Here is a 26,007-nt window from a genome sequence, read left to right as displayed (position 1 = left end):
GATGCTTACAATCCAGGAGAAGGTGAAACTCTTGGATATGATCAAAGATGGCATTACCCTACAAAAGCCTCCTCACGCATATGAAAAGACAGCGCCAGCAACTGCCTACCACGATGTTCTTCAGCCGTGCACCCAGACACCCACTGCCTACTCCTAGTACTCCTTCAGTGGAATAAGAGAACGACGCACCTGATGAAGATACTGCACCACCTGAAGACTCTCCTACTGAGGTCGTGCCTTCATAGGTTAGTGGTTGTGTGTAAGAACTGTGTGTGTAATTAAATGTACAGTACAATAATAATAATATGATATTTGTAACATCTAATATGTCTTATTTTCTCTTATTTTTGTCTAATATATTGGGTAATATGAGTGTAATAGTGACTAAAGGGTGTTATTATTATTGTCTAGAGGGCTCTAATAATGTTAAAAAACGTATTTAGAAGGTCATAAACAGGTTTTCTATACTCTAACTGCGAAAATATTCAATTTATAAATAAAGAATCCTACTTCGCGGAAATTCATTTATCGCGGTAGAGTCTGGAACGGATTAACTGTGATAAACGAGGGTTCACTGTATAATGCTGGCCTTCAGTACACTGGTAATAGCGCGACAGATCAATTAGATTTTAAAAACATTTTAGTTTACTTTAAATACATAAAAGGGCAAATTTAAATTCTAAGAAACAGATACAAAAATAGTTTAGGTCCTAATTTGTCTTTTAAAGACTATGTATGTTAAAAAATGATAAATTTCCTCTTTTCAAAAAAATGAAACAAATAATATGAAAAACTGCTAATAAAGGGAAGGACATAAGTTGTAATTGAAAGCTATACCTAAGACCCTCCACCCTCATTCTTTGGTGATAAAAAGTTGCAGCTAAATGCTGATATTGTCCTCTTTTTTGACTCCCTAAAATCTGCAACTAATAAAATAAGGATTTGAAAGTTTTTTTCAGTTTAACTATCACTAACTGTATTCATTCAGGAGTCCTCATGATCATGTAATAGGAGTCATGGATTGTAGGACATACTCTCACACTTTCTCCAAACCCAATCAATAATAATGGAAGCCAAAGTTCAACCCACATGTGGTAAAGGTTGGTGGGCTATGGTGGAATGACAATAAAGTACAAAAACAACATTTAAAAAATAAAGACATACGCCTTAACAGCCTACCAACACAATTGCAGTTTCTGACTATATTGTCATTTGTCTGGTGCGCATACCAGCCATAAAATAAAGCACTCCCTGTCACCTTCCAAGCTCTTTACAAGTCTGTAGCCTTGCTTTCTCCCACTTGTTGAGCTTCTGTCTGGCACTACTTCCCAACTCCCAGTTTACCAGTCCAGTGACTAGCAGGGTTTTCTTAAACCATAGCCCATGATTACCTCTTGGTAGGTCACACCAATAATTTCTGAGTTTCCAGGTACTGCATCATCATAAAGCTATGGATTTCTATTTCTGCAAGTTTTTCAGGACAGGTAATCAAGAAAAATGTAAAGCATGTTCTAGGAGCATGACTGGCTGTCCTAGCCTGCACCCTTGAGGAACTATCAATGTAGTTCCCTGTAGTTGCTTAGAGAATTCCTTGGAGAGTAGAAAGTATCACCCTACTCCAATAGACCTTCATGCATTAGCAGAATTTTAATAGATATCTGGACTCAAAATTAAATTAAATACTCCATACTTGACTGGAGATCCATTCATTCATTCTATCAAAACAGTTTAAATATCAGGGGATAAACATCACACGACAATATAAAGATCTTTATCAACACAATTTTGAAACAACATGGAAAAAAATCAAACAAGATGTGAACAGATGGTCTACACTCTGTCTCACATTAGCAGGGAGAATCAATACTGTCAAGATGAACCTCCTTCCTAAACTTCTATTGTTATTTCAGAGCATCCATATAAACATCAATAAACTGTTCTTTAGGAAACTAGACTCAATTATAACCTCTTTTATCTGGAATTCAGATGTCCACACATTCAAAAGGCAACTCTACAAAGACCTGAGGCAGAAGGTGCCATGGCACTACCTAACTTCCAATTTTATTAGGGAATCGGCACAAATTAATGGATTTACACCAACCTTGTCAGCAATGGAAATTAAATCTTGCTGTACTGCTTTATATGCTCTGCTTTGTGCCTCAGTTAATACTAACTTTCCCCAATATAACAATAATCCAGTTGTCCACCAATCACACAGAATTTGGAACCAATGCAAGATGCAATTCAAGGCAGAGAAGCTTTTGTCTGTTTTTCCTCTATAAGATAATCACCTTTTCCAGCCTTCTCAATCCTACTCAGTATTTTACCATTTGAAAACGCTTGTGATTAAAACTGTACATAGATAACATATTTGCAGCTTATGAACAATTACACTTCAAATTTGCTTTTCCAGCAACACAAATTTTCTTCAATTTTCAACTTAGAAATTTTGTTAAAAGAAATCTGCCAAATTTTCGAAAACCTCCCTCACATTTCTTGAAGATTCAGACAGCATCTCCACAACATATAATAACATGTCAAAGAATCTTCCCATCAGTGATCATAGGATTTGGTAGGAAAAGGAAATTTCAATTAACATCTCAGAAAAGGAGTGGAAGTTAGCCATACATAGAACTTACTATAGCTCTAAATGCATCAACCAATCAATAATTCAACTTAAAATGTTTATAGGTCAGACTCGTCTAGTTTAAAATTGTCCAAAATGTAAACAGAGTAGGATCCAACTTGCGAATGTTGCCATTTAGCTCCAGTATCTCTAGGCCACATGTTTTGGACAAAAATGGTGTCACAATAACTCCTAACCCATTGTTTGTGTTTGGTGTACTCCCAGATGGGCTTAAAGTGGGTTAAGACAAATTGATTGTAATTGCCTACACCACACTACTAGCACATAGACCTATCTTGCTTAACTGGAAGAATCTGAACCCACTTTTTATACCTAAGTGGGTAACTTATGTTCTATATTATCTAAATTAGAAAAAATCAAATTCTTGCTTACATAATCTGTCCAAAATTTTTTAAAAACATGCCAAGACTTAATTAAGAAAATCTTAGAATAAACATTCATATAGTGAGGAAAAAAAGATTTGTTTTCACTCTATTCTTGTCTGTGTTCTTTTTCAGGTGATGATTAAACTATTGTTTTGTTTTTTCTCTTTTTTAATTCTCTGGGGGGTATTTTTCGTACGTGGATTACTCGTTTAACCGGATGTAATTGTTGACGATTTGGCACAATCCTGGTTTTTCGAAACTCTTGCTGGAAGTGTTGTCATAGCAACACATCCTAATCCTCAAACCTGCTCGGTGCAGGTTTGTTCAATGTAAACAAGAATTAGCTCACACACTTAATCAGTGTCCGTGCATGGAATTCATTCAGTCATTACTTCGCCGTTCATGAATGAGCAACCAATTGATATCGGTGTGCAAATTATAAGAAGAGAATTTCATATAGAGAGGGTTTTGCGCGATCGGCAAGATCCTTTATTGCTCCGAGGGGAAATTTTTTTTTGAAAGATACCGCTTTAGCCGAGGGGGAATATTGTACCTAAAAGATTTATTAGCACCTTATATTCGAAGTCAAACTAGGTGAAGTCGGGCTCTCACAACCACACAGACAGTATGCATTGCTTTGAGGTTTTTTGCAAGCGGAACTTTTTTTTATATACTGTAGGCGATGTGGAAAATCTAAATAAAAGTGCAGTTTGCCAGGCAATTCATAAAGTCTGTTTGGCTCTGAAATATTTCCTTCGGGTTTTCATAGTGTTTCCTGGACACCCGCGTGTGCAGACAATAAAAGAGACGTTTCATGCCATTGCAGGTAGGTAATACACAGGCAAAAACACCCACAGTTCCATAAAGAATCTCGCAATCAGCCTAACATTCTCATTACCCAGGATTTCCAAATGTGATTGGGGCACTGGATTGTACGCAGATCCGAATAATCAGACACAGTGTCTTCATCAAATATTTGACCTTCATCAATATCTTGTTGGTCAGACACAGGTTCTAGGGATATGACATTATCTGCAACTAACCCAACAAAAAAGAGGGCTATATGGAACATACCTATGGCACACATCGATGACAAATATATGCAATGACCATTCTTTACCTGAAATGAAGTGACCACTGCATCCTGCCACTGGTTCTGAGGAGGAGCTTTGCCCTGGAATGCCCTCAGAAACAGGGCAATGGGCATTTTGCTGGATAGCCAACTCTTCTGCAGGGGTTAGGTCTGGACCGCGTGGACCTCCACCTGTTTTTTGCTTGTCTGCCTTCTTATTAGCTTTAGAATTAATGTTTTTTTATATTATATATGATTCTTTATGTCAACAATTCTTTAAATAGTTATATACCAATATTTACCAGTTTGAAGTATATTCTTGTACTTCACTTTAACCTGTTCCCATGTTCTCCTTGTGCTCATGCTTGATCTGGAATTATGACATATTAAATATGAATTTACATGCATATTTAATATATTAAATGTGAATTTCCCCTTGGGATTCATAAAGTATCTAGCTATCTATCTATCTATCTAATTAATCTGACACATAGGAAATGAAACGCTGCATTCAGTAAGTACAATGCACACTATTTAGCGTTTAATTTGTCGGCCACTGTTTGCCAGTCGTCTTTTCTGGTTTGGGCTGCTTTTGCAGTTACCCCTTGTGCATATTAAATCTTGAAATTCTTCATGTCCTTCGAATGAAAGGTCTTGCTCCGTTTGTGTGAAACAAAAAATGTGCCCGTTCTTTCGTCATTTTGTTACAGCCTATCAAAGACTTGCTGATCATGTTTTCTAGACTCAATATATATGGGCTTTTCAATCAGCGCAGGCGCGAGCATTCATCTAAGATGATTAGATCCAGCTCGACTAATCTACTACATGGCTGTGTTTGAAAAACCGACTTATCCAGGATGAGTTTCACTGGCATTAACTCATCCAAGATGAGGCATCTGATCTCGGATGATTTAAGAGACGTACGGAAAATACCCCCCTGGTGTTTTTTCTAGATTGATTTTGAAGCTGTTGTATAAATTCCTCAAATTTGTATCAGCTTGATTGTGTAGTATGTTATTTTCTTGAAATAAAATTAATAATAATAAAAAGAATTCCTCTACTTGTTTCAGGGTGTTGTAACCCAAGTTTCCTTTCAAATTGTTTATGTATTTTTTCTTGTGCAGGGAAATTTAATCGAAATCAGAATTTTTATTAAAGTTGACAATGCAAAAGGTTGATCACAAAATTATAATAATGTATTATTTTACTGTGTTCTATGTTAAATAAATGTATTTTTATATGTTGTGACCTGGTAAGACCTAGAAGAATATTTCTAAATATGTTAAATCATCTCAAAGATCAGCCTCTCTCAAGCTAAAAATTGAAATAAAATAGTCACTCAACATTTTAAAAATACAAAGAGATCATTGGCCTGTATTGCAAAAAATTACATCATTGTACAATTTGCAGACAAATCCCATAATAAATGTTTATGCCATTGGCTGATCAGTACATACACACATAGAGCTGGGTGTTTACTGCATATTGTACATACTGGGTCCTTGCTTAACAAGACATCTTTTGAGTAGAAGGTAAGTTTGAGGAAATTATCTGGCCTACCTGTAATCCCATCCCCAAAAAGGAGTAAAGTGAACAAGACTTACCAAGAGAACTAATGCACAAGATGTCTCATATCAAGTATAATCAGAGGTCGGGGGATTTTGCCACCATACACGTGGGTCATGGCTGGTACCATCTCTGTATGTGGGACTTTTGCCAGACCACTTATTTTATGATTCCTGATCCATTATAGCCCATGTCAACATAATGATCACAAGCTTTGTTCTGTGCTACATCATTAAACATTCAGTTTAGCTGTCTCGATATGTTTTCCTTTGTGAATTACTCACTTTAAATGTAAAGCATTATCACTTGCTGACAGTATTAAAAAAACTTTCACCAAACCTTTCAAAGAAAACGAACAGGCAAATATAGGTGAGAGAAACCTGCATCCTTAAGAATACTAGGGGGCTTTGCCCCCCTGCTCGCTTCACTCGCTAACCCCTGTGTTTGGTTTTCTGGATACACACTTTTAAGATTTTTTTTTCTTTGAATTGTTGCTATTTCATTAGTTTCACTTTTATTTCAGAACTTCGTTAAAAACAATATTTGTAATCTTTTGAGTCCCAACATGCTGAGTCTTTTAAATGAGGTCAGTGAGGTGTGTATTTAATGACTTTGTACCATAATTCAGGATAGGTTTCTCCGTTTGGAATTTCAGCACAGACAAAACGATCTACATCATCGGCAGTTAATAATTTTTTTTGCAAATTAACCAATAAATGCATGTGAGGTAAACCCTGTTTTTGAAATACTCGTGACTTAAACTGCAAAGCCTTAAAATATTTACATACTTCTGCCATATCACCTATGTCCATATATTTGATCTCCATTCCTCGCTTTGTCCTGCTTTTTTTTCAATAACACTTGGTCCATGTTGATTATTTTCCCTTTTTTTGAGTAATAATTTCCATTTGTTTGCGCAACTACGATCTTTACTTTCTTTTTTTTGATACTTTCTAATTTTCCTGCTTTCATATTCTTTAACTTTCTCTGCATTCGTACCGCGCTGTTTTTTTGAGCCTTTCAAATTCCACTGCTTTAATAATCTCTAACCTGCTCTGCATGTGTATAGCGCCAACGTTTTTGAACGTCTTTATGAAGTTCTACTTTGTCTTTTACTCTTTGTCTTTTAATTCTGAGCCCGATTGGACATTATTTTTTTCAATTCCGCTTGTTCCGGGCTGATAATTACTTTCCTTATTTTCTGAATTTGCACCTAGATTATTCTTTTTTGCATTTTTTTCTCTCCAACGCTTTTCAGTCTCTTTTCTCCACACTGCTCTTTCTTCTTTGCTTAGTCGTCGACATTTTATCTATAACATATTGTCTTTATACGCTTCATATGCGCTGAGAGCCCTGGATCTGTGCGTGCTCAAATTGTTTACACGACTGAGTGTTTTGCTGCCCGTGGTCTTATTTGATATTGGTTGTAAGCAGGGCGTGTCTTGCAAGAATCTCCTGTTCTATGTCCCCGCGAGACGGTCCTGAGTCAATCTCTTGGCACAAAGTCTCATGTTTAAGGTCCCTGCGAGACGCTCCGTGGTCAATCTCTTTCGTCTCGCAGGTCTTTTAAGTGTCTTCTGTGATCTTCACGTGAAGATCACGTCACGTCTCCCTAGTCTTTCTCTCCCAGGATTTTTTATTTAATAATAGAGAGATAACATAGTAAATAACAACAAAAAAAAAATAAAATCATGCAAGAGTATAGTATAGAAGACAGCAAAAACAAAAAAAGCATTTTCCTAGTGATATGTAAAACAGAATTTCAAATTTAGTTCACTAAATTTTATTTTTTTCAATTTTGCTTTCACATAATTAGTAGCTTATTTCTCGCCATGGTTTTCTTTATTCTTGAGCGGACAGATATAAGAGTTGCAGATTGTAAATTAGTGGTATTTTTTCATTGCCTTTTGTGAACGTTAGAGTGACATGCTGTACTCATGCACAACTTTTCTTCCTGTAAGATTCTTCCATTTGAAATGGTTAATAGTTGTCATCTTATAACTCAATAAAATTCATCCTCATATGCTGATAAACATCATGGGTACTCCATAAACTGGCTATCAGGTATGGCTTTTTAATTCCAAAAAATAATTAAATACGCATGTTCAAAAAGATCATTGCTTAGACTAAGCAGAGTTAAAGTTCGATTTGGCCTCTCATTCTGGATGGTCTCTATAAAATGTTTACTTCATGCATCACGCTAGCCAATTGTTTATTGCTGAAATATTAAATACTTACATTTAAATATGCCAATTTCACCTCTATAACTACAGATCTGTACTGTTCTACATCACTATTCCAAAACAGATCTGATTAATCCTTACTGCTGAGAAAAGAAACCTTTCATCATACTCTGCTGAAACTATTAAACATGATAGGTCAAACAGAAACATGAATCATTCCAAAAGGGGATTCTTTTTAAGTTTAATAGTCATAAAATTTAAAAATGTATTTCATTGCAGTTTCATCATGAGGAAGCACTACAGTGATGCAGAGGGTTCCAGATGGAGCTAATTCTGTTGGTTTCCTTTGTTCCTGGAATCAGATGAAGATGGTTGTTCTAGGACAGCCATTCACCTGCTTTCAATAAGCTTTAAGGTTACTCTGTATTTTATTGTGTTATCAGATACCAATGACATGCACCTAACACAGAACATATTTAGAAATCTTTTTGGTTCTTTTCTAGATGGTTGATAAGATGAAAAATGAAAAACCAGCTAAACAGATATTACTTGTAACCTCTTACCTGTGTCACAGTCCATACTGCACTCTACATGTTTCACCTTTGGGACCTCTGTGGCAGGCTGCTTCACTGACTCAAGCTGTCTTTACTCTCAAACCGTTACTTCAACCCTGTTTACCACCAATAGAGGTGCTTCAAGGGGCATCTCTTTTTTCCATTAAAAAAATGCTAGTAGCAGTCAGACAGAGACACTGGCTTTAAGCTTTCACTCAAAGGTTAGATTTATTTTCATTATAACCAATAACAACAAGTGCAAAGTGATACAAAAAATTTTACAACCAGGAACGAATTATATCATCAGGCAGTCCCATTAGTTAGAAAGTTAAGTGTTCACAATCCAAAGGAAGGTAGAATGGCAGAGAAAACTCCCTGAAAATGTCAGTTTTTAATCAAAAAGGTAGATGCTCTTTCCCTTCCTTCTCATTCAAAAAACCTTACATTTTACAGTTAGCCAAAACACATTGAAAGTATGTACTGTACATAAAAGAAATCAGAAAATGTTACATACATCATTATCAATAAGTTCACAGGAAAAGAATTCTTCCCACATCCACCTCAAGGTTTTTTCTCTGGGGCTCAAAGGTGACTAAGCAAAAAGCTGTAGGATCCTGCTTTGTGTTCCAACTTTCCCAGCTTGCACTGCATTTCTGTTCAACTTGACAAGACTTCATGTTAAAGCCATATCACCTGCCAACAACGTGTTTATTTTGATGGTTTTCCAGGAACAGGAAGAACAGAAAACTAACCCCATCAGATCCAGCTAGGGTACCATTAAACCCTTGCTGCCTAATGGGGCTGTTAAGGGATCCGATACTTTGGTACCATGTTGACAACAAACTATAATATAATGGTACTAAAATATAATGGTACTAACTTTTGTACAGTATTGTTAGAACTGAATAAAAGTCAACACTGAATTACACAAATGACTCCTGAAGGCACAATAATATATGAGAAATATGTGAGTAAAAACTACATATAAAAATGGCTAACAGCTGTGATAATGTAGCACTGCAACAACACATGTCGAGAAGAAAACTAGCAAAAGTCATTTCTGGAAATGCTTTGTGTTCTCACAGGAGATATTTAGCTTACAACTGCTGGAGTATTGCTCATTACTATTAAGAAAAAAAAGCAAAAACACAAACACAGGTTTTCATTGTTGCCACTTTTATCTCATTACACAGTTATTTTAAAAATAGATTTGTGTGTGTTTTGAGAGAGCAATAAAAATCAAGGCAAGATTCAAACAAAATTGGATATCTGGCTTGTTTAAACTGCCGATGAAATGAGCTGTTCCATTTGTTAATACCCAACTACATTATTGTTTTTTACTTTGAAACACAGTGTGGTTTTGTGAGTTAGCAGGAAGGACAAAACCCACATACTTTATTGCTAAATACGAATATGCAAATGTAAACTTGAATCATTTATTTAATGTTCTTGTATATAACCACTAAAATGTGTCAAAGGAAGTGAAAGCAAATACAGTAGGTCATATATTTGGAAGGTATTCTCTGTCAAATCAGATTTTAATAGCATGTTGTTACATAAACCGCTTTGAAGAGTTTGTTAGAAATTTAAATATTCTGAATTATCTTGGAATTCACTGATTCATCAGTACATATATAATAATGTTTGATTTTGTATTTTTAGTATTAGTTGAAATCAGTATTCTTCAGTTACTGGAGGGAAAATGTCATACATTTGGAATGTACACTTGGTATAATAAACCAGGTAGTTTTAACCCTATGTTAAAATCCCCAAAGGTTATAAAATTTCTCCCATTTGTTGTTACACTGAGGGACAGCCCATGTCAATCACACATTAAAACTCAAACCCTGCATTACAGTTTGATATTTACAAATGACAATAGTAGGTTTCTTAATTAATAGCTGGATAACTACTTGATGTATGTGTAACTTTTTAAAATCTGCTTTTACTATTAACTATTTATATATTTTATATTCTACTATGGAAAAGGACAATATTGTTCACTTGAATAATAGAAATACTTTTAATAAAAAGTCAATGAATTGGTTTTCTGGTTTTGTCATGGTATCAAATAGGTATCGAGTATCATGAAATTTAACTGGTAATGGTATCAAATACAAAAATTCTGGTATCATGACATCCCTAACACCAATACAACGATACTTGGATATGCCTTGTGAATTGTGAAAGTGTATATGTGTTAATTTCTTCGGTTTAAAAAGCATTAACAAAGAATAAGGCTCTATATTTTATATTTGAAATATTCAGACACGTATTTCCCATGTAAAATAATAAACTAATAAAGTCAACTTTGGGAGATTACACTAATTCAAACTAGCTCCTAATTTAGACATGTTAGTATTTTAAAGACTGGCAATGTTCTTATTTGGAAGTATTCATTAAAATTTTCTGTCATCATAATTATACATTACCAGATCATGCTAGTCTGCACATAATAATCACTTATGTCACCAGTATTTAAACACACTGCACATTTTGTCCAGTCAAATATATGTAAAAGTAAGTTACAATTATTTAAACATCACTTCAACCGAAATGAGCATAATTGAAAGCTTACAAAGTAAGCATATTTTAAGGTGTACCTTTAATTTTTCATTGGTGTAGGCAATGCACAGTGTATAGTTGGACCATGTTCTGTTTGTTTCAGGGTGTCGGAACCAGCTGCCAGCTTCATCACAATATTTTGTTGCTTTTTCTTAAACAAAAAGAGATAGAAACCAATGACTTATAGAATAAAACATGAAATCACAATTATTTTTTTTTTGCACTTTCCATTTTTTTCATATAATGCAATTATAAATCACTGCTGAAATACATGTAGCCAGTTTTTACATTAATATATTTTGTCTAAAGTCTATCATCACTGAAATATACTGTGAGACAATGTGTAACATTTTTTTCTTTCAGACAAATTTGCCTTTGTAGCAGTAACGCTGCTTATTTTGCAATAAGTACAATGTCTTTTTTTCCATCTAAGAGAAAAAAATGCACTAAAAATAGGTTTCTAAGCCCCCATCTAGGGAAATTAGTGAAAAAAAAATGCTCCTGTCAAAGGTATGCAGACCATTTTTAAAGATGTTGAAAATCTGAATAACAGGATAATGTGTAAAACAGTTATGAAGGCAGTGTACTATTCAGTATGACAAAGAAAGCTATGTGCATGTACAGTATATATCTATCTATCTATCTATCTATCTATCTATCTATCTATCTATCTATCTATCTATCTATCTATCTATCTATCTATCTATCTATATTGTGACTTGCCCGGTCGGGACACCCTTCTGATGGAAGGACCAGGGGAGAGGACATGTCCACAGCAATACCTTCCCCGGAACACGAAAAGGCAACCCCCCTTGATTGCATCGGGGCCATGGGCTTGGAGCATGGAAGCTCAACCCTACTGGCCTGTGGCCACCACCAGGGGGCGTTTGGACAGTTCCGGAGCTCTGGTCTGCAGTACTTCTGCCACATTCAGGAGTGCTGCTGGAAGAAGAAGCACTATAATAGAGGCTGCCTCACTCCATTCAGGGTGCAGGGGTCAGGTGGAAAGTGGACAAAGCTTGCTGGTAGGAGTGGAGGCGGTAGAAAAGAGAAAGAGAAGGAGAGAAAAAAAGAAAGAAGAAGAAAGAAGGGACTGAGCTTATTTGTTGGTGATTTGTGCACTCTGTGCTAAAACGGGCAAGAAAAGGAATAAAAAGTGTGCTGCTTTTTCACTTGTGTGGTCTGCCTGTCTGTGTCTGGGTTCGGGGAGCAGTACGGCCCCTATTATTTTAATATCTTTCATATATATATATACAGTAATCCCTCGCTACTTCGCGGTTCACTTTTTGCGGATTCACGACTTCGCGGGTTTTTAAATACAAGTGATTGCCCGCCTATCGCGGAAGTTATGTTCCAGACCCATCAGCAACAGGAGAAAATCCGCGATATAGAAAGACCATATAAATAAACATTTTTATAGTTTAAGCCTTAAAATACCCATCCCACATGCTTTAAACACATGTAAACTTATAAAACACACTTTGTTAACACATATGATATGTGGATGTCGGGCTAAGGATATGAGTAACATCTCACTATTATAAAACATTTTAACTTCACGCAAGACAAGACAGTGAGACAGGAAAATTGGTGCTGTACAGGCTTTTAAATTATTGACACGCAGAGCGACAAGCAGCACAAAGCCAGCACAAAGTCCACTTCTCCTTAGCGTTCATTCAGCTCCCCACCCCCTTGACAACGCGAAGTGGCAGGAGCGTACTGCGCCTCCGGGGAGGGGGTTTGAGCGAACGTGCGTTCAGCCCTCACACACCCCCACTCCTCCTCCTCCTTCCGAAAGCGCAGAGCGACAAACAGGCTTTTTGGCACAAAGTAGCACAAAGTCCATTTCTGCTCAGCGTGAGTTCAGCTGCCCCCCTTCACAAAGCGAGTGCAGACACATCGACGTCTGATCGCTGCATGCAGTGTGCAGTGTTGGTCTGTGGTGTTTAAGAATCTAGAAAGTGTTTAAGAGCATAGGAAGTGTTTATAAGAGTGTGGGAATGGTTAACAAGAGAGTGAGAAAGGTTTATAAGAGTGTGGGAAGGGTTTATAAAGCCTTAAAATATATATAAATAATAAAATAAATATAGGTCGCTACTTCGCGGATTTTCACCTATCGCGGGGGGCTCTGGAACGTAACCCCCGCGATAGGTGAGGGATGACTGTATATACATACATACATACAAAGAAGAGAGAGTGTATGTCTGGAAAGAAGAATACTGGTAGAGATCACACAATCAGTTTGGCACAGGGCATATCAAATATAGCATGCCATGTATGTTTGCTCTTTGCTGAACAAGGATAGCAGTATCAGTAAATACACAACATGGATGGGGCTTATGTGGAAATTAGAAGCTAGGGTAGACTAAGGTAGAGATAAAAAGAGACATTGAGACAGGAGATGAAGGAGTATTTGATGAATGGAACTTTTTTACATGCCATATTGTTTCTTTAGTGTTTTTCTTGATATGGGATGTTGCTGCATGGGATTCCTCCATGCATATATACTGTATATAGTGAGGAAAAGCAAGGATACCACCAATAGCACAGAAGGAAAGGTAAAATTTGGTGGTAGATATCCAGGAGAGACCTATATTAGCAAGGTGACAACCGATAGACATGCGAGTGAGGGAAAAGGAGGGTCCCTTTGGAGGGACAGAAATATGTTGTAGTGCCGTAAAAGTGACAGAGAAAGAGAGATAGGAAGTGGAAATAAGTTGGAAATATGTGAATATTTTCTCAGGTCACTTTTAGAAACATGACCCAATATATGTCTAGGTGCTTGACTATCTTCATATATAGAGAATGATACCAATGACAAGAAGTTATAAAATCTTCAGACTGACAGGTGGCCGCTGAGGGTTCACTAGATGGAGTATCCAGGATAGCCAGGAAGCTAATACTGTCCTGCTTAAATTCTAGGGACATACTGTACATAAAATTCCTGCATTAATGGTGAGAATTTGCACTTCTTCATTTTAGAAAAGTCCCTCAATGGAGCACAATTGTACACTTCACCTTCTAAAGGCTACTGAAGGTTCAGAAGTATAGGAAGATCAGACACTACTAAGGAGCATTCTAATAGAGTGAAAGTATTCAGCTGCTTAGCTGAATGTGACCCACAAAAAGGGGTTTAAAGCCAAATAAATAGCAGGTTTAATGTAGTGGTTGAGGTGTAGGTCATGTATTGGTCTCAAAGAGAGATGGGATGAAACAAAGAGGGTGGCAGAGTGGCAAAGAGTTGGACAAATGTGTGCAGCTAAGGTGCAGTCAAGCATCGCTTGTTTTAAAGGAAGCAATACAAATAAGGGTGAACATGAATGTTGTGCTTTTAGCTGGATATAAAAAAACTGTGTTGTATTTTTGTACACCCTTCACTTATAATTGTGACAAATTTGCAAAGTAAGAGTAATTTAAAAAAGAAGCCTAAGTAATGTAAACACTTGATTAAAATTTACTACTTAAGATGGCTTTTAAAGTTCAACAAATAATTTGAGTTTAATAATCAATTATGATCTAAAATGAACTCATCATCAAGTTTAACCTAAACTGTAACATACAATTAAGAAACCTTCTACATTAGACTAAGTGGTGTATCAATTTTTGTGTGAAAATTTCTGCAGAAAAAATACATAGTCATAAATGTCAGATATTTCAAAATTTATTAACAACGTTGCACTTACATGATTAGTTCAACACAAAACACCGATAACAAATGTTTACTTATTGCTTCTATTGAATTGTTTCATCAGTGTTGTATAAAATCTTCATTGTTACAATGCTGTTAAATTGAATTTCATTATGTATTGTCTGCTGTTTAATTGATCAGCTTGCAATTGGGTTTCTGGTAGGGTTCCAGATAAAGTACAGCACACAAAAATATTATTTAACATAATTTAATTTTACTTTTAAAGTAAATAATCTATTCATCTTACCTGTAGAATCAAAATCAGGGAAATAATTAGGACAGTTCTGTGATGCAAAGGTTCCACTTGGAGTATCATCCCAGCAAAGCCATCCATCCCATGTTCTATTACAATAAGGACCTGTTGAATGACATAACACTTTTAGACTTAAACTCAGTTTCAATTATCAGTTATGCTGAAAATCATTGTTTGACAACGATTGTTGCTTCTGTAATGTTTTTCCATTTTTAGGGCGTTGATGACCCATTGTTGTCCAAACATGCTTGAATCATGAGAACAAGGTAACATTTCATTGCTCATTTGGGGTCTAACAAAGAGTTTCCTTTCAGGAACAGGATCTGGAATCTCTTGAGAACAGGTTTTATACTGAATTTCCAACATTAGACAATTCTTTGAAAGAGGTTGTCTATAATTATTAATCCCACCACCCCTAACATCAAATGGCTTTTTCAGTTTCCCTGAAATTTTGGACAGACAGATACCATGTGTCTGAAAACTTTACAATAAAAGCATAATTGTTCTGCTACTTTCCTTTTCTGTTCTTGTAGGCTAATGATGGTCTTTCCTTGGTTCAGTGGTACAGGGATGTCTTTTGAATTACTACTAATTTTTGACAGACCAGAATGGTCATTTTTTTCCTTTCAAGTTTTCTCCCCTGGGGCCTCATGTATAAACGGTGCTTACGCACAAAAATGTTGCGTACTCCTGTTTCCACGCTCAAATCGCAATGTATAAAACCTAAACTTGGTGTAAAGCCACGCACATTTTCACGCAAATTCTCTGCTCGGTTTTGCAAACTGGCAGCACCCACCGTCAAAGCGGCGCTGCTGTTCCTATGTGGTTTCCCTTTCCCCTGATGCGGCTTTATCATATACACTGAAATTAACCGCATATTGTTTATTAGCTTAAGGTATCTGATTGTAATTAACCTGTAACAATATAATGGTCTACGGAATGGCCAAACTATTCCAAATACCATAGCTGCTTTAGCGTTGTTACTCTCACTGCACCTTCTTCTTCTTTCAGCTGCTCCCGTTAGGGGTTGCCACAGGGGATCATCTTTTTCCATATTACTCTCACTGCACCACTCGGAGTATTTATATAACTGTATCTGAGTGTGGAATCACAGCTCTACAGCAGCTGATCAGAAAGAGAATTATATACAGCATCAAGCACATGCTGCCTCAGCCGTACTGTCTATTGAACTGCTCTTATATGGCAAACTCTTCAGAACCTTTCCTGTACGGACCTCGCAGTTCAGTAACAGTTTCATCCCAAGAACTATAAACGCAATCAATCAGTCCATCAATGGGTTCCTTGTACAACTGTTTGTACTTATAATTACAATTACCTCACTGTAAACTTGAAATTCAGTTATAATATTGCACAACCTGAGCCACTTTATAAAGTGCATATTTACATATGATGACGATATTATTTTTAAGATGAAATGCAGAAAAATATGCTTATTACATTATACAAATAAAATGTTAACATCATTTAAATAATTTATATTTTTAATAATTAAACATGTGAGGACACGTTATCGCATCGCTAGCAAGGAGCTGGCACACCGTTCTTCCTGTCTCACGCTGTATTCTTGCTGGGGCTGGCACGACAGGAAGGATAGATGGATAGAATAATTAAACATGTACTACGAAGATATTTCAGTTTCCCTTAAAAGTTTTGAAGAATTGGCGTTCTAAGCTTAAATAAATTATTTCATCGAAGGTCGCGCACAGCGCAGCAAGCATCTTGTGTGAGGCAGGAACAATCTCTGGATGAGGCGCCAGCTCGTCACTATCACTGCACCACCGTGTTCCCATGTTTAATAACATGCTTTAACTCCTATCATCATGAAAATTATATCAAGTATACATCTCAGTATTTTCATTATTCAGAGAGCTGTAATATCAAATGGATTCTGTGTCCTGTCGGAGAAAGAGAAAACCCATTTAAGAAGTACGTAGTGATTCACACACATAGAGCACAAAGAAAAACACATACAAAACAAAGCATTTAACGTGCTACTTTAGTTACGATGGGATTTGAGAAACTCGTAAATTAAACGATTTTAAGATGAAGTTTATGATGTTCTACTTTAATGACAAAATAAACTATGTGATTAAAGTGGAAATTCCGAGATTAAAGTTGACATTTCGAGCTTTTTTCCCCACTGTGTCCCTATTTTTTTTTTCTTTTCTCTGTACCCTAATAAGCTTTCATGTGACACTCAGACGGTGGGCTATGACTCACCTTTTCACGGCGACTTTGATATCTGACATCTTTTTTATTTCGGGCACTGTGCGACTCTCCGACACTCTATGTCACTTGATCAACTTCCTTTTGTTGTTTGTACCACTGTTTAAACCAACCAAATAGTACGTTTTTCCTTGCCTCCTCTTGGCATTCGCTAAAATTCTTCTATTTTTCCCCATGCTTTTGCCATTGCCTTTTCACAGAACACTGAGCTTAAGGGCTATTTATATTGATTTGCATATTCAAAGAGGCGTAATTCTGGGAGGAGTTAGATTGTGGCAGCAGACGTGTACACGTGTGTTACTTTTCATGCTGACCGGGATTTATGGAGCGGAAGAACACGGAAGTTGGCGTTCGCACAGATTTATGCATCTGGATTTTTTTGTGTGTACGAACATTTCCGCTTTTGTCCATACGCCATGTTTTAGTTTGAATTTTACGCATAGTGTTATGCATGATACCCCTGGTGCCTATTTTTAAAGCTAAAGCTATGACCTCTTCAGAGGATTTTGCATATCAAGACTGGAAAGCTCTTTTTTAATTTCCTTCAGACAGTTGCTTTACTGAATAATCAGCAGCTAATACATGTAATGATAAACTCACTAATGTTATGCCAGTTATGAAAACAAAAAGTGGCTTGATTTCTCCCAAACTCAGACATCCACTGCCAGTCCTTTCCCTAAACTGTTTGCCTCGGGTAACTTTAAGGCAATGAGTGTTTATGAGCAACTGCTATGATGTTCAAAGCAGTTGACCAGGGGATGCACATTTCTTAAAGAAATAAAATCCACAACAAAACGTGAACATTCCCAAAGACTGAAAATACATCTGTATTCTTTTAACACAAGTGGTTTAATCGTATTTGTTGTCAGACGAGAAATACAAAGAGTATTTCACAAAAATTCTATTTTTTTTTTTACCACAGCCAAAATACTAAGACAAAAATGGGTTGGGGTAAAAGAGCTATAAAACAAAACCAGAATATTGAAATCAAGATTAATCGTACTTGTTTATTGATCAAATTGGTATCTTGGACAAAAGTGGCTCCTGCCTTGCACTGTAACTTATTAGTGAGTCTTCGTGATGCAAGTTAGTAAATACCTAACAATTCAGACAAGTTCCCCTAGCAATCCAATATCCTCCTGTTGTGGCTTCTAAAGTAGTGATGTGATGAACTTAAAACGTATGTAAGAAAAATAAAAAACATAAGAAATTTGACAAGACCATTCAGTCCATCAAACCCATTTGTTTAGCTAATAGCTAAGCTGTCTCAGTATCACATCCAGATTCTTCATAAAGGTTGTCTCGGTAGATTGTTCCAGAGTCCCACAATTCTTTGTGCAAAGAAGTCCTGACTTCAGTTTTAAATGCACCTCCCCTAACTTAGCCAAAAACAAATTAATATTTTGTCTCAAAGAAATAAAATTCAAACTCATATAAAAACAAAGCCTGAAAATTAAGCTTTCCAAATATAAAAACCTTGTGAACCAAAAAAAATTACATGAAGTACAAAAAAATTCTAATCTGTAAAAGTGGGTTTTCTAGTTCTTAACAGGAAATTGTTTTATTTACTTGCTTAATATCCAAAATATGACTAACTGCTTATTCTTCCCGAACTGGAGGATCAAAAATATCTTTATTCTTTTATAAAAATCTGTGGGGAATAACATCAAGGATGATGTCCAACCATCCATTTTCCAACCCGCTGAATCCGAACACAGGGTCACGGGGGTCTGCTGGAGCCAATCCCAGCCAACACAGGGCACAAGGCAGGGAACCAATCCCGGGCAGGGTGCCAACCCACCGCAGGACACACACAAACACACCCACACACCAAGCACGCACTAGGGCCAATTTAGGATTGCCAAACCACCTAACCTGCATGTCTTTGGACTGTGGGAGGAAACCGGAGCGCCTGGAGGAAACCCACGCAGACACGGGGAGAACATGCAAACTCCACGCAGGGTGGACCCGGGAAGCGAACCCGGGTCTCCTAACTGCGAGGCAGCAGTGCTACCACTGCGCCACCGTGCCGCCCATCAAGGATGATGTGAATGATATAAAGCAGACAGTCGCCCATTCTCAGGGCTTTGCCCCATCTGTAGAATATGTGTTCAGATGCATGACGAAAATGAGTCTGCACTGATTAACAGACCCTTTCATTTACTTTGATCCCCTGAAAGTGTATAAATCCTGAAGAGTAGCATTTGACTGAGCATCTAGCCTTTGTTAAATCTAGCTAAACTACAGCACCAATTGCTAAAATAATGTCATCAAATCACTAACTGATGTCATTTGAAACTTGTTTCATCTCTCTAAACACATGTTGGGGTCACTCACTTTTGTGATTTTCATTTCGTATCCCATGATTCTCTCCTGCTGCACAGATGAAGTAATGGCACTTTACGTTTTACACAAAAATGGATGAGGAGATATAGAATTAATTGTGAACAATAAATAGATTAGGGTGAAAATCAGAAAAATCAAAGAAACAAAATGACAGAGCTCAATATCTGACCAAAAACATAAGTCAAAAAACAAGCACAAATCCTGAATGTCAAAAGGTCTTGTAACATTAAGTATTAAAAAGCATTTTTTGAATTTATTTAGTAACTTGCTTAGTTGTTAGTGCATTGCCAGCTTTTATACAGGTCCAATATTGTAATGTGTCATCAAACCTGTTATCACTAGATAGTAACTGGGACTTAACCAACAATAAACAACTGAAAACGGCCATGCCCATTTTAAAAAAGACACAAAATGACATAATGAAAAATACAGCAATAAAAATTAACAACTTTTTCATTTAGCTGGATACATCCAGAGTAAACCTGGAAATGGAATCTACACATGAGAAATACCTAAAATCATAATATTAATAAATGTTCCAAAAAAAAACTACTGCATGTTTATGACAGTAATATGTCATGTATTACATGATGCATGTTTGCATGTCTCTGGTTTGCTCCAGTTAGGTGGATTGGCAACGTAAGACTGGCCCTATTTTGTGTTTGAGTGTGAGTTTGTTCTCCCTGTGAAGGACCTGTGCCTCATCGTAGGATTGTTCCTGCCTTGTGCCTGATACTGGCTGGCATAGACTCCAGCTGTCCTGCAACCCTACCCGGGATATTTGGGTTAATAAAACAGATGGATGAATGAATGGATTAATAATGATAATAATACCATGGTATTTATTCTAAACTGATTAAAAAAGGATACATTAAACAAATAAATAAATATAACAGAGCTGTATTCCCTTTTGAATACACTATTTATTAGATTATGAAAAATAGCATCTGGTGCTGTCAAGATCATTTGCAATATCAACATTTTCTACTGATATCTATTCTCAAATGAGGTTGCACCCTTGCCAGTATTGACAGTGAGAAAGCCATAGAGTACTGTGCTTAACATAGATGTATGAGAAAAGCTGACACAAGAATTGACTTTTTCAACACAATATTTGCAAATGTTCTTTATTTATGCTGGCCTCCTTGTAGCATTGCCACATAAATTTATATATGTTTTTTTTTTTTTTTCTCTCTCTATGTAAAATCCCATTGCCGTTTGAGAATACTGTAGCATAAGATGGGTAGGTTGGATAAGGGAGGACCTTTTGGGAGGTACGGGGCTGTCATTGTGATTTCCGGGAGTGCCATGGAAACAGATGCACTATTTAAATAGGGGCGCGAAAAGGCAGGAAAAGAAGGAAGAAAAGACTGCCAGAGTTTTTATGGTGGAGGAAAAAGACATGACCCATCTGAGTCCACGAGAAAGATTGTTTTTGGGAAGCACCACAAGATCAGTGCAGTCTGGGGTGGCCACATCGAAGATTCCGGATAGACTGAGGGAAGTGAACTTTACTGTGAAAGGGATCGGAAGCAGTGTGAGCCGTTAATCTTTTATCCTGGGATTGGCGTGTCTAAGAAACTGAACTATGGGGAAATAAGATAATCGGATAAAAAAAACTAAATCGAATGGACGGTGGGGAATATTCTTGGGTACATAATTTTATGCCTTTTGTTTACTGTATATATTGGAAGGGGGAAGTTTTGGGGGATTGTAGAAAAGGTATTAATTTCATTTTGTTTGTTGCATCTTTTCTCTGAGTCCATCCATCCATCCTCTTCCGCTTAAGTTTTGTAAAAATTACTTTTATTATTGTGAGTCATCTTTCTGTGCCGTGGGAAGAGGCTGAAGGCAGTGTGGGGTTGACCTGCAATCATCAGTACAATTTTCATTATCAGCTTAGTGAAGCATAGCGGTTACAATCGTTACATCCTTTTTGGACTGACCCGTACAGACATCCTATTCTCTTACCAATTATAATTATTTATACTATGGTCCAACTAATGCCTAAAACAAAAGTCGAATTATACAGAGCATTGTTTTCCAACACCCCGTATTAATAAATGTGCTTCTTAAGCCCACCATGGTTATGAAAAAAATGCATTCAATTTCATTATTTACTGTAATGTCAAAACAAGCCATCGGCAAGTGTCTGATAACTCTCAGTGGTTTTAATCTGCTGTGATTTCTGGCCATTTCATGCATAGTTTTTAAATTCTCCCCATGTATTCCTGGGTTTCCCCCTGGACACTTCACTCCATCCCACAGTCCAAAGACAAGCCATTATGTTGATTGAGCTTAAACTGGCTTGGTGTAAGTGAGTTTGCCCGTGCATACAATTGTGGTCTGTAAATAGCCATCCAGGATTGACCACATCCTTCCTGTGTTCTTGTATGTCAAACCTGAATAGAATATATAGGTGTAGGGTGCCAAAGTAGCATTTACTCCAAACTTCTGGTAATAAAGTTGGTGGTCTTTTTGATGTTTTGAAGAAAATGTAAATCATACAATATAATCACTTCTAATACATTAACTATTTGTTTCATTCATACTTTTTGTCTGTTATGGAAAGATAATGTAAGAGTTACTCAAAACTTAGGTGCTCTTGTCATTATTTGGAGATATTCCACCCATTTCTGCTGTCAAATTGTGGGTTGAATGGTGTTTGTAGCCTGAAGGATAGACATAAAAAAGATCACAAAACACAAAACACTTATCAGGTATGGAGATACAGGTTTTAAGATATTTGCTGTGATAGACAACCTGGGACCTTGTCCCACCGGGATGCCTGGAGAATGGAAGGACTGGGAGAGGGGCAGTATCTTCCCCGGGACGCAAAAGGGCAGCCCCCTTGGATTGCATTGGGGCCATGGAGCTTGGAAGCTCAATCCTTTGGGGGGCCGTGGCCGCTGCCAGGGGGTGCCTGGATGGTTCCGGAGCCATGGACTGTAGCATTTCCGCTACACCAGGAAGTGCTGCCTGAACGGGAACCAAGAACACCTGGACTGCTTCCGGGTGTCCATACAGCACTTCCGCCACACCAGGAAGTGCTGCAGGAAGGTCATCAGGGAGCACCTGGAGCACATCCGAGTGCATTATAAAAGAGGGCACCTCACTCCATTCAGGGAGCTGGAGTCGGGAGACAGAGGACAGAGATTATAATGGGAGGAGTGGAGGTGGCAGAAGAAAGAGTAATAGTAAAAGACTGTGAGCACTGTGGGGTTTGTGCATTGCATTGTGTTGTGCTTAGGACTAGAAAGCAAAATAAACATGTGTGTTTGGGACATTCTGAGTGCATCTCTGTCTGTGTTCTGGGCGTTTTCCACACTGTTGACATAAGACACATACTCACCACTAGCAGTGAAAGGGGAAGCTGACAAGTTTGTTTTTGAACAAACTTGCTATGCATCTAGAAATGGCATAAATGCCAAGGCTGTTCTCAGACTATAATCCAAAGTAAGATGAAGAAGAATTGCTTGGTCTTACTAGCCTTTGGCATCCAACTAAAAACACTCATTTGAAAACAGTTAAACTGCTTAATGGCTGCACCAGATAGGAAATGTTATTCAAATATGTGCCCTTTCATATTCTAAGTGTCATTCCTCTGTTATCAAGGGATCCAATGTAAGCTATAACATTACACCACAACTACTAAACCTTATTGTCAGTGTGATCTGCAGGAAAAGCAATTCATTAAACTTAACAGGATTTTTTTAGTTCTCTAAAAACTTTTTTAGTTCTCTAGAAACTGGTGGTGTTTCTTTGGTAATTGAAAATGCACCTTACTGACAAAAGTAGAATTACTTTTGTCAAGTGTGAGGGATGGCCAGCCAAATATTCCGGTCCACACCCCCAGGCTGCTAGATGGAGTCCTTCCGGCAGCATGGAAGGTCCCCAAATTCCAGCAGGGCATTATGGACAATGAAGTTTTTATAAACAACCCTGCTGGATACCATGGGGACCACCAGGAGCCGCTGTAGGGAGGCTTGCAGAGTGCTACGTGCCCTATAACCCAGAAGTACGTCATGATCACATGACCGGAAGAAACGACGTGCTTCTGGGTTGAAGAAAAGGACTTTTAATCTGACCCGGAAGTGATAAGGAATCATGGACTCTAGGATTGGAACCACTTCCGGGTCGGGGAATATAAAAGGACCATGGGAAAGCCCAGATGTTGAGCTGAGTTGGGAGGCAGGGTGGCTAAGCGTCTGGGAGTGGAGGATTGTGATTATAGTGGATTATTGATTTATATGAGTGTTGTGGAGAGGAGGGTGCTGTGTGCACATTATTATTATGATAAATTCAATATTTGGACTTTTATCTGGTGTCTGACATCTGGTCTGAGGGTGCAAGGGGTAATGGAGACCTTAATCTGTCACACAAGTTACTGACAAAAGTGGAATTTTGTGGGGTGATCTACTGCTAATTTCATCAGAGTGAAGATAGCAAATAACATTTGCTTTAAAATACATTTGACTATCATTTGGTTATCAATGAAACTGATGTCCATGACTGCAAATAGTTCAACCTAGTGAGTATATTGCAGTGTGGCCTCTGTATTTCACTTCATGAAGTCTTCTGACACATACACATCTGTCTCCTAAAGTCTGGTTCAGATGTGTTGGACAGAAGTTTGGGGCTTTTTCTTTGGCATAGTGAGGATTATTCTGTCATCAGCAGAGGAGGTCTCCCTTGGCCTACCAGTCCCTTTTCAATTGCTGAGCTTACTATTGTGTTCTTTCTTCATAATGATATCCCAGACAGCTGTTTTAGGTAACCTAAGGTTTTACCGATGTCTCTAATGGTTTTATTCTTGTCTTTCAGCCTTGTAATAGCTTGTTTGACTTTCACTGGCACAGCTCTTGTCCTCATGTTGAACAATGGCACCTACAGACTCCAAAGGGTACAAGCAAGCTGAGGTATCTTATAGATGCACTAATGAATCAATGAAACACCTGAGTAATCACAAACACCTGTCATGCCAATTGCCACAAATGTTATGGTACCCTAAATGTCACCTCCCCTCCTTTAACCGTCACCTTATCGTGGTGGAGGGGTTTGCGTGTCCCAATGATCCTAGGAGCTCTGTTGTCCGGGGCTTTATGCCCCTGGTAGGGCCACCCAAGGCAAACTGGTCCTAGGTGAGGGATGAGACAAAGAGCGGTTAAACAAACCTCCTATGAAGAAGAAACCATTTTGGACGGCGTTTTCCCTTGCCCGGACGCGGGTCACCGGGGCCCCACTCTGGAGCCAGGCCTGGAGGTGGGGCTCGATGGCGAGCGCCTGGTGGCCGGGCCTGCACCCATGGGGCTCGGCCGGGCACAGCCCGAAGAGGCAACGTGGGTCCCCCTTCCCATGGGCTCACCACCTATGGGAGGGGCCAAGGAGGTCGGGTGCAGTGTGAGTTGGGTGGTGGCCGAAGGCGGGGACCTTGGCGGTCCGATCCTCGGCTACAGAAACTGGCTCTTGGGACGTGGAATGTCACCTCTCTGAAGGGGAAGGAGCCTGAGCTAGTGCGCGAAGTTGAGAGGTTCCGGCTAGATATAGTCGGGCTCACCTCGACGCACAGCTTGGACTCTGGAACCAATCTCCTTGAGAGGGGCTGGACTCTCTACCACTCTGGAGTTGCCCCCGGTGAGAGGCGCCGAGCAGGTGTGGGTATACTTATTGCCCCCCAACTTGGAGCCTGTACATTGGGGTTTACCCCGGTGGACGAGAGGGTAGCCTCCCTTCGCCTTCGGGTGGGGGGACGGGTCCTAACTGTTGTTTGTGCGTATGCACCGAACAGCAGTTCGGAGTACCCACCCTTTTTGGAGTCCCTGGAGGGGGTGCTAGAGGGCATACCTTCTGGGGACTCCCTCGTTCTGCTGGGAGACTTCAATGTTCACGTGGGCAATGACAGTGAGACCTGGAAGGGCGTGATTGGGAGGAATGGCCCCCCTGATCTGAACCCGAGCGGTGTTTTGTTATTGGACTTCTGTGCTCGTCACGGATTGTCCATAACGAACACCATGTTCAAGCATAGGGGTGTTCATATGTGCACTTGGCACCAGGACACCCTAGGCCTCAGTTCGATGATCGACTTTGTGGTCGTGTTGTCGGACTTGCGGCCACATGTCTTGGACACTCGGGTGAAGAGAGGGGCGGAGCTGTCAACTGATCACCACCTGGTGGTGAGTTGGCTTCGATGGTGAGGGAGGATGCCGGTCAGGCGTGGTAGGCCCAAACGTGTTGTGAGAGTCTGCTGGGAACGTCTGGCAGAGCCCCCTGTCAGAAGTAGCTTCAACTCCCACCTCCGGCAGAACTTCGACCACATCCCGAGGGAGGTGGGGGACATTGAGTCCGAATGGGCCATGTTCCGTGCCTCTATTGTTGAGGCAGCTGACCGGAGCTGTGGCCGTAAGGTGGTCGGTGCCTGTCGTGGCGGCAATCCCCGAACCCGCTGGTGGACACCGGCGGTGAAGGATGCCGTCAAGCTGAAGAAGGAGTCCTACAGGACTCTTTTGTCCTGTGGGACCCCG

General features: G+C 38.7%; 1 protein-coding gene across 2 annotated transcripts in view; it reads right to left on the bottom strand.

Annotated features, from left to right (window-relative positions):
• calcr (calcitonin receptor) overlaps nucleotides 1–26,007 on the bottom strand; it is a 180,658-nt gene that overhangs the window by 126,543 nt on the left and 28,108 nt on the right. For both annotated transcript variants that reach the window (XM_028817092.2, XM_051936106.1), the window contains exons 3-4: nucleotides 14,888–14,998; nucleotides 10,991–11,103 (exon numbers count right to left, since the gene is read on the bottom strand). In XM_028817092.2, coding sequence (XP_028672925.1) covers nucleotides 10,991–11,103; nucleotides 14,888–14,998 — 224 coding nt within the window. The remainder of the gene's footprint in view (nucleotides 1–10,990; nucleotides 11,104–14,887; nucleotides 14,999–26,007) is intronic.

Source organism: Erpetoichthys calabaricus, chromosome 13, assembly GCF_900747795.2.
Source record: "Erpetoichthys calabaricus chromosome 13, fErpCal1.3, whole genome shotgun sequence".
Classification (NCBI taxonomy): Eukaryota; Metazoa; Chordata; class Cladistia; order Polypteriformes; family Polypteridae; genus Erpetoichthys; species Erpetoichthys calabaricus.
The sequence above is the reverse complement of the archived record's forward strand: the minus strand, read 5'-3'. Positions and strand labels throughout refer to the sequence as shown.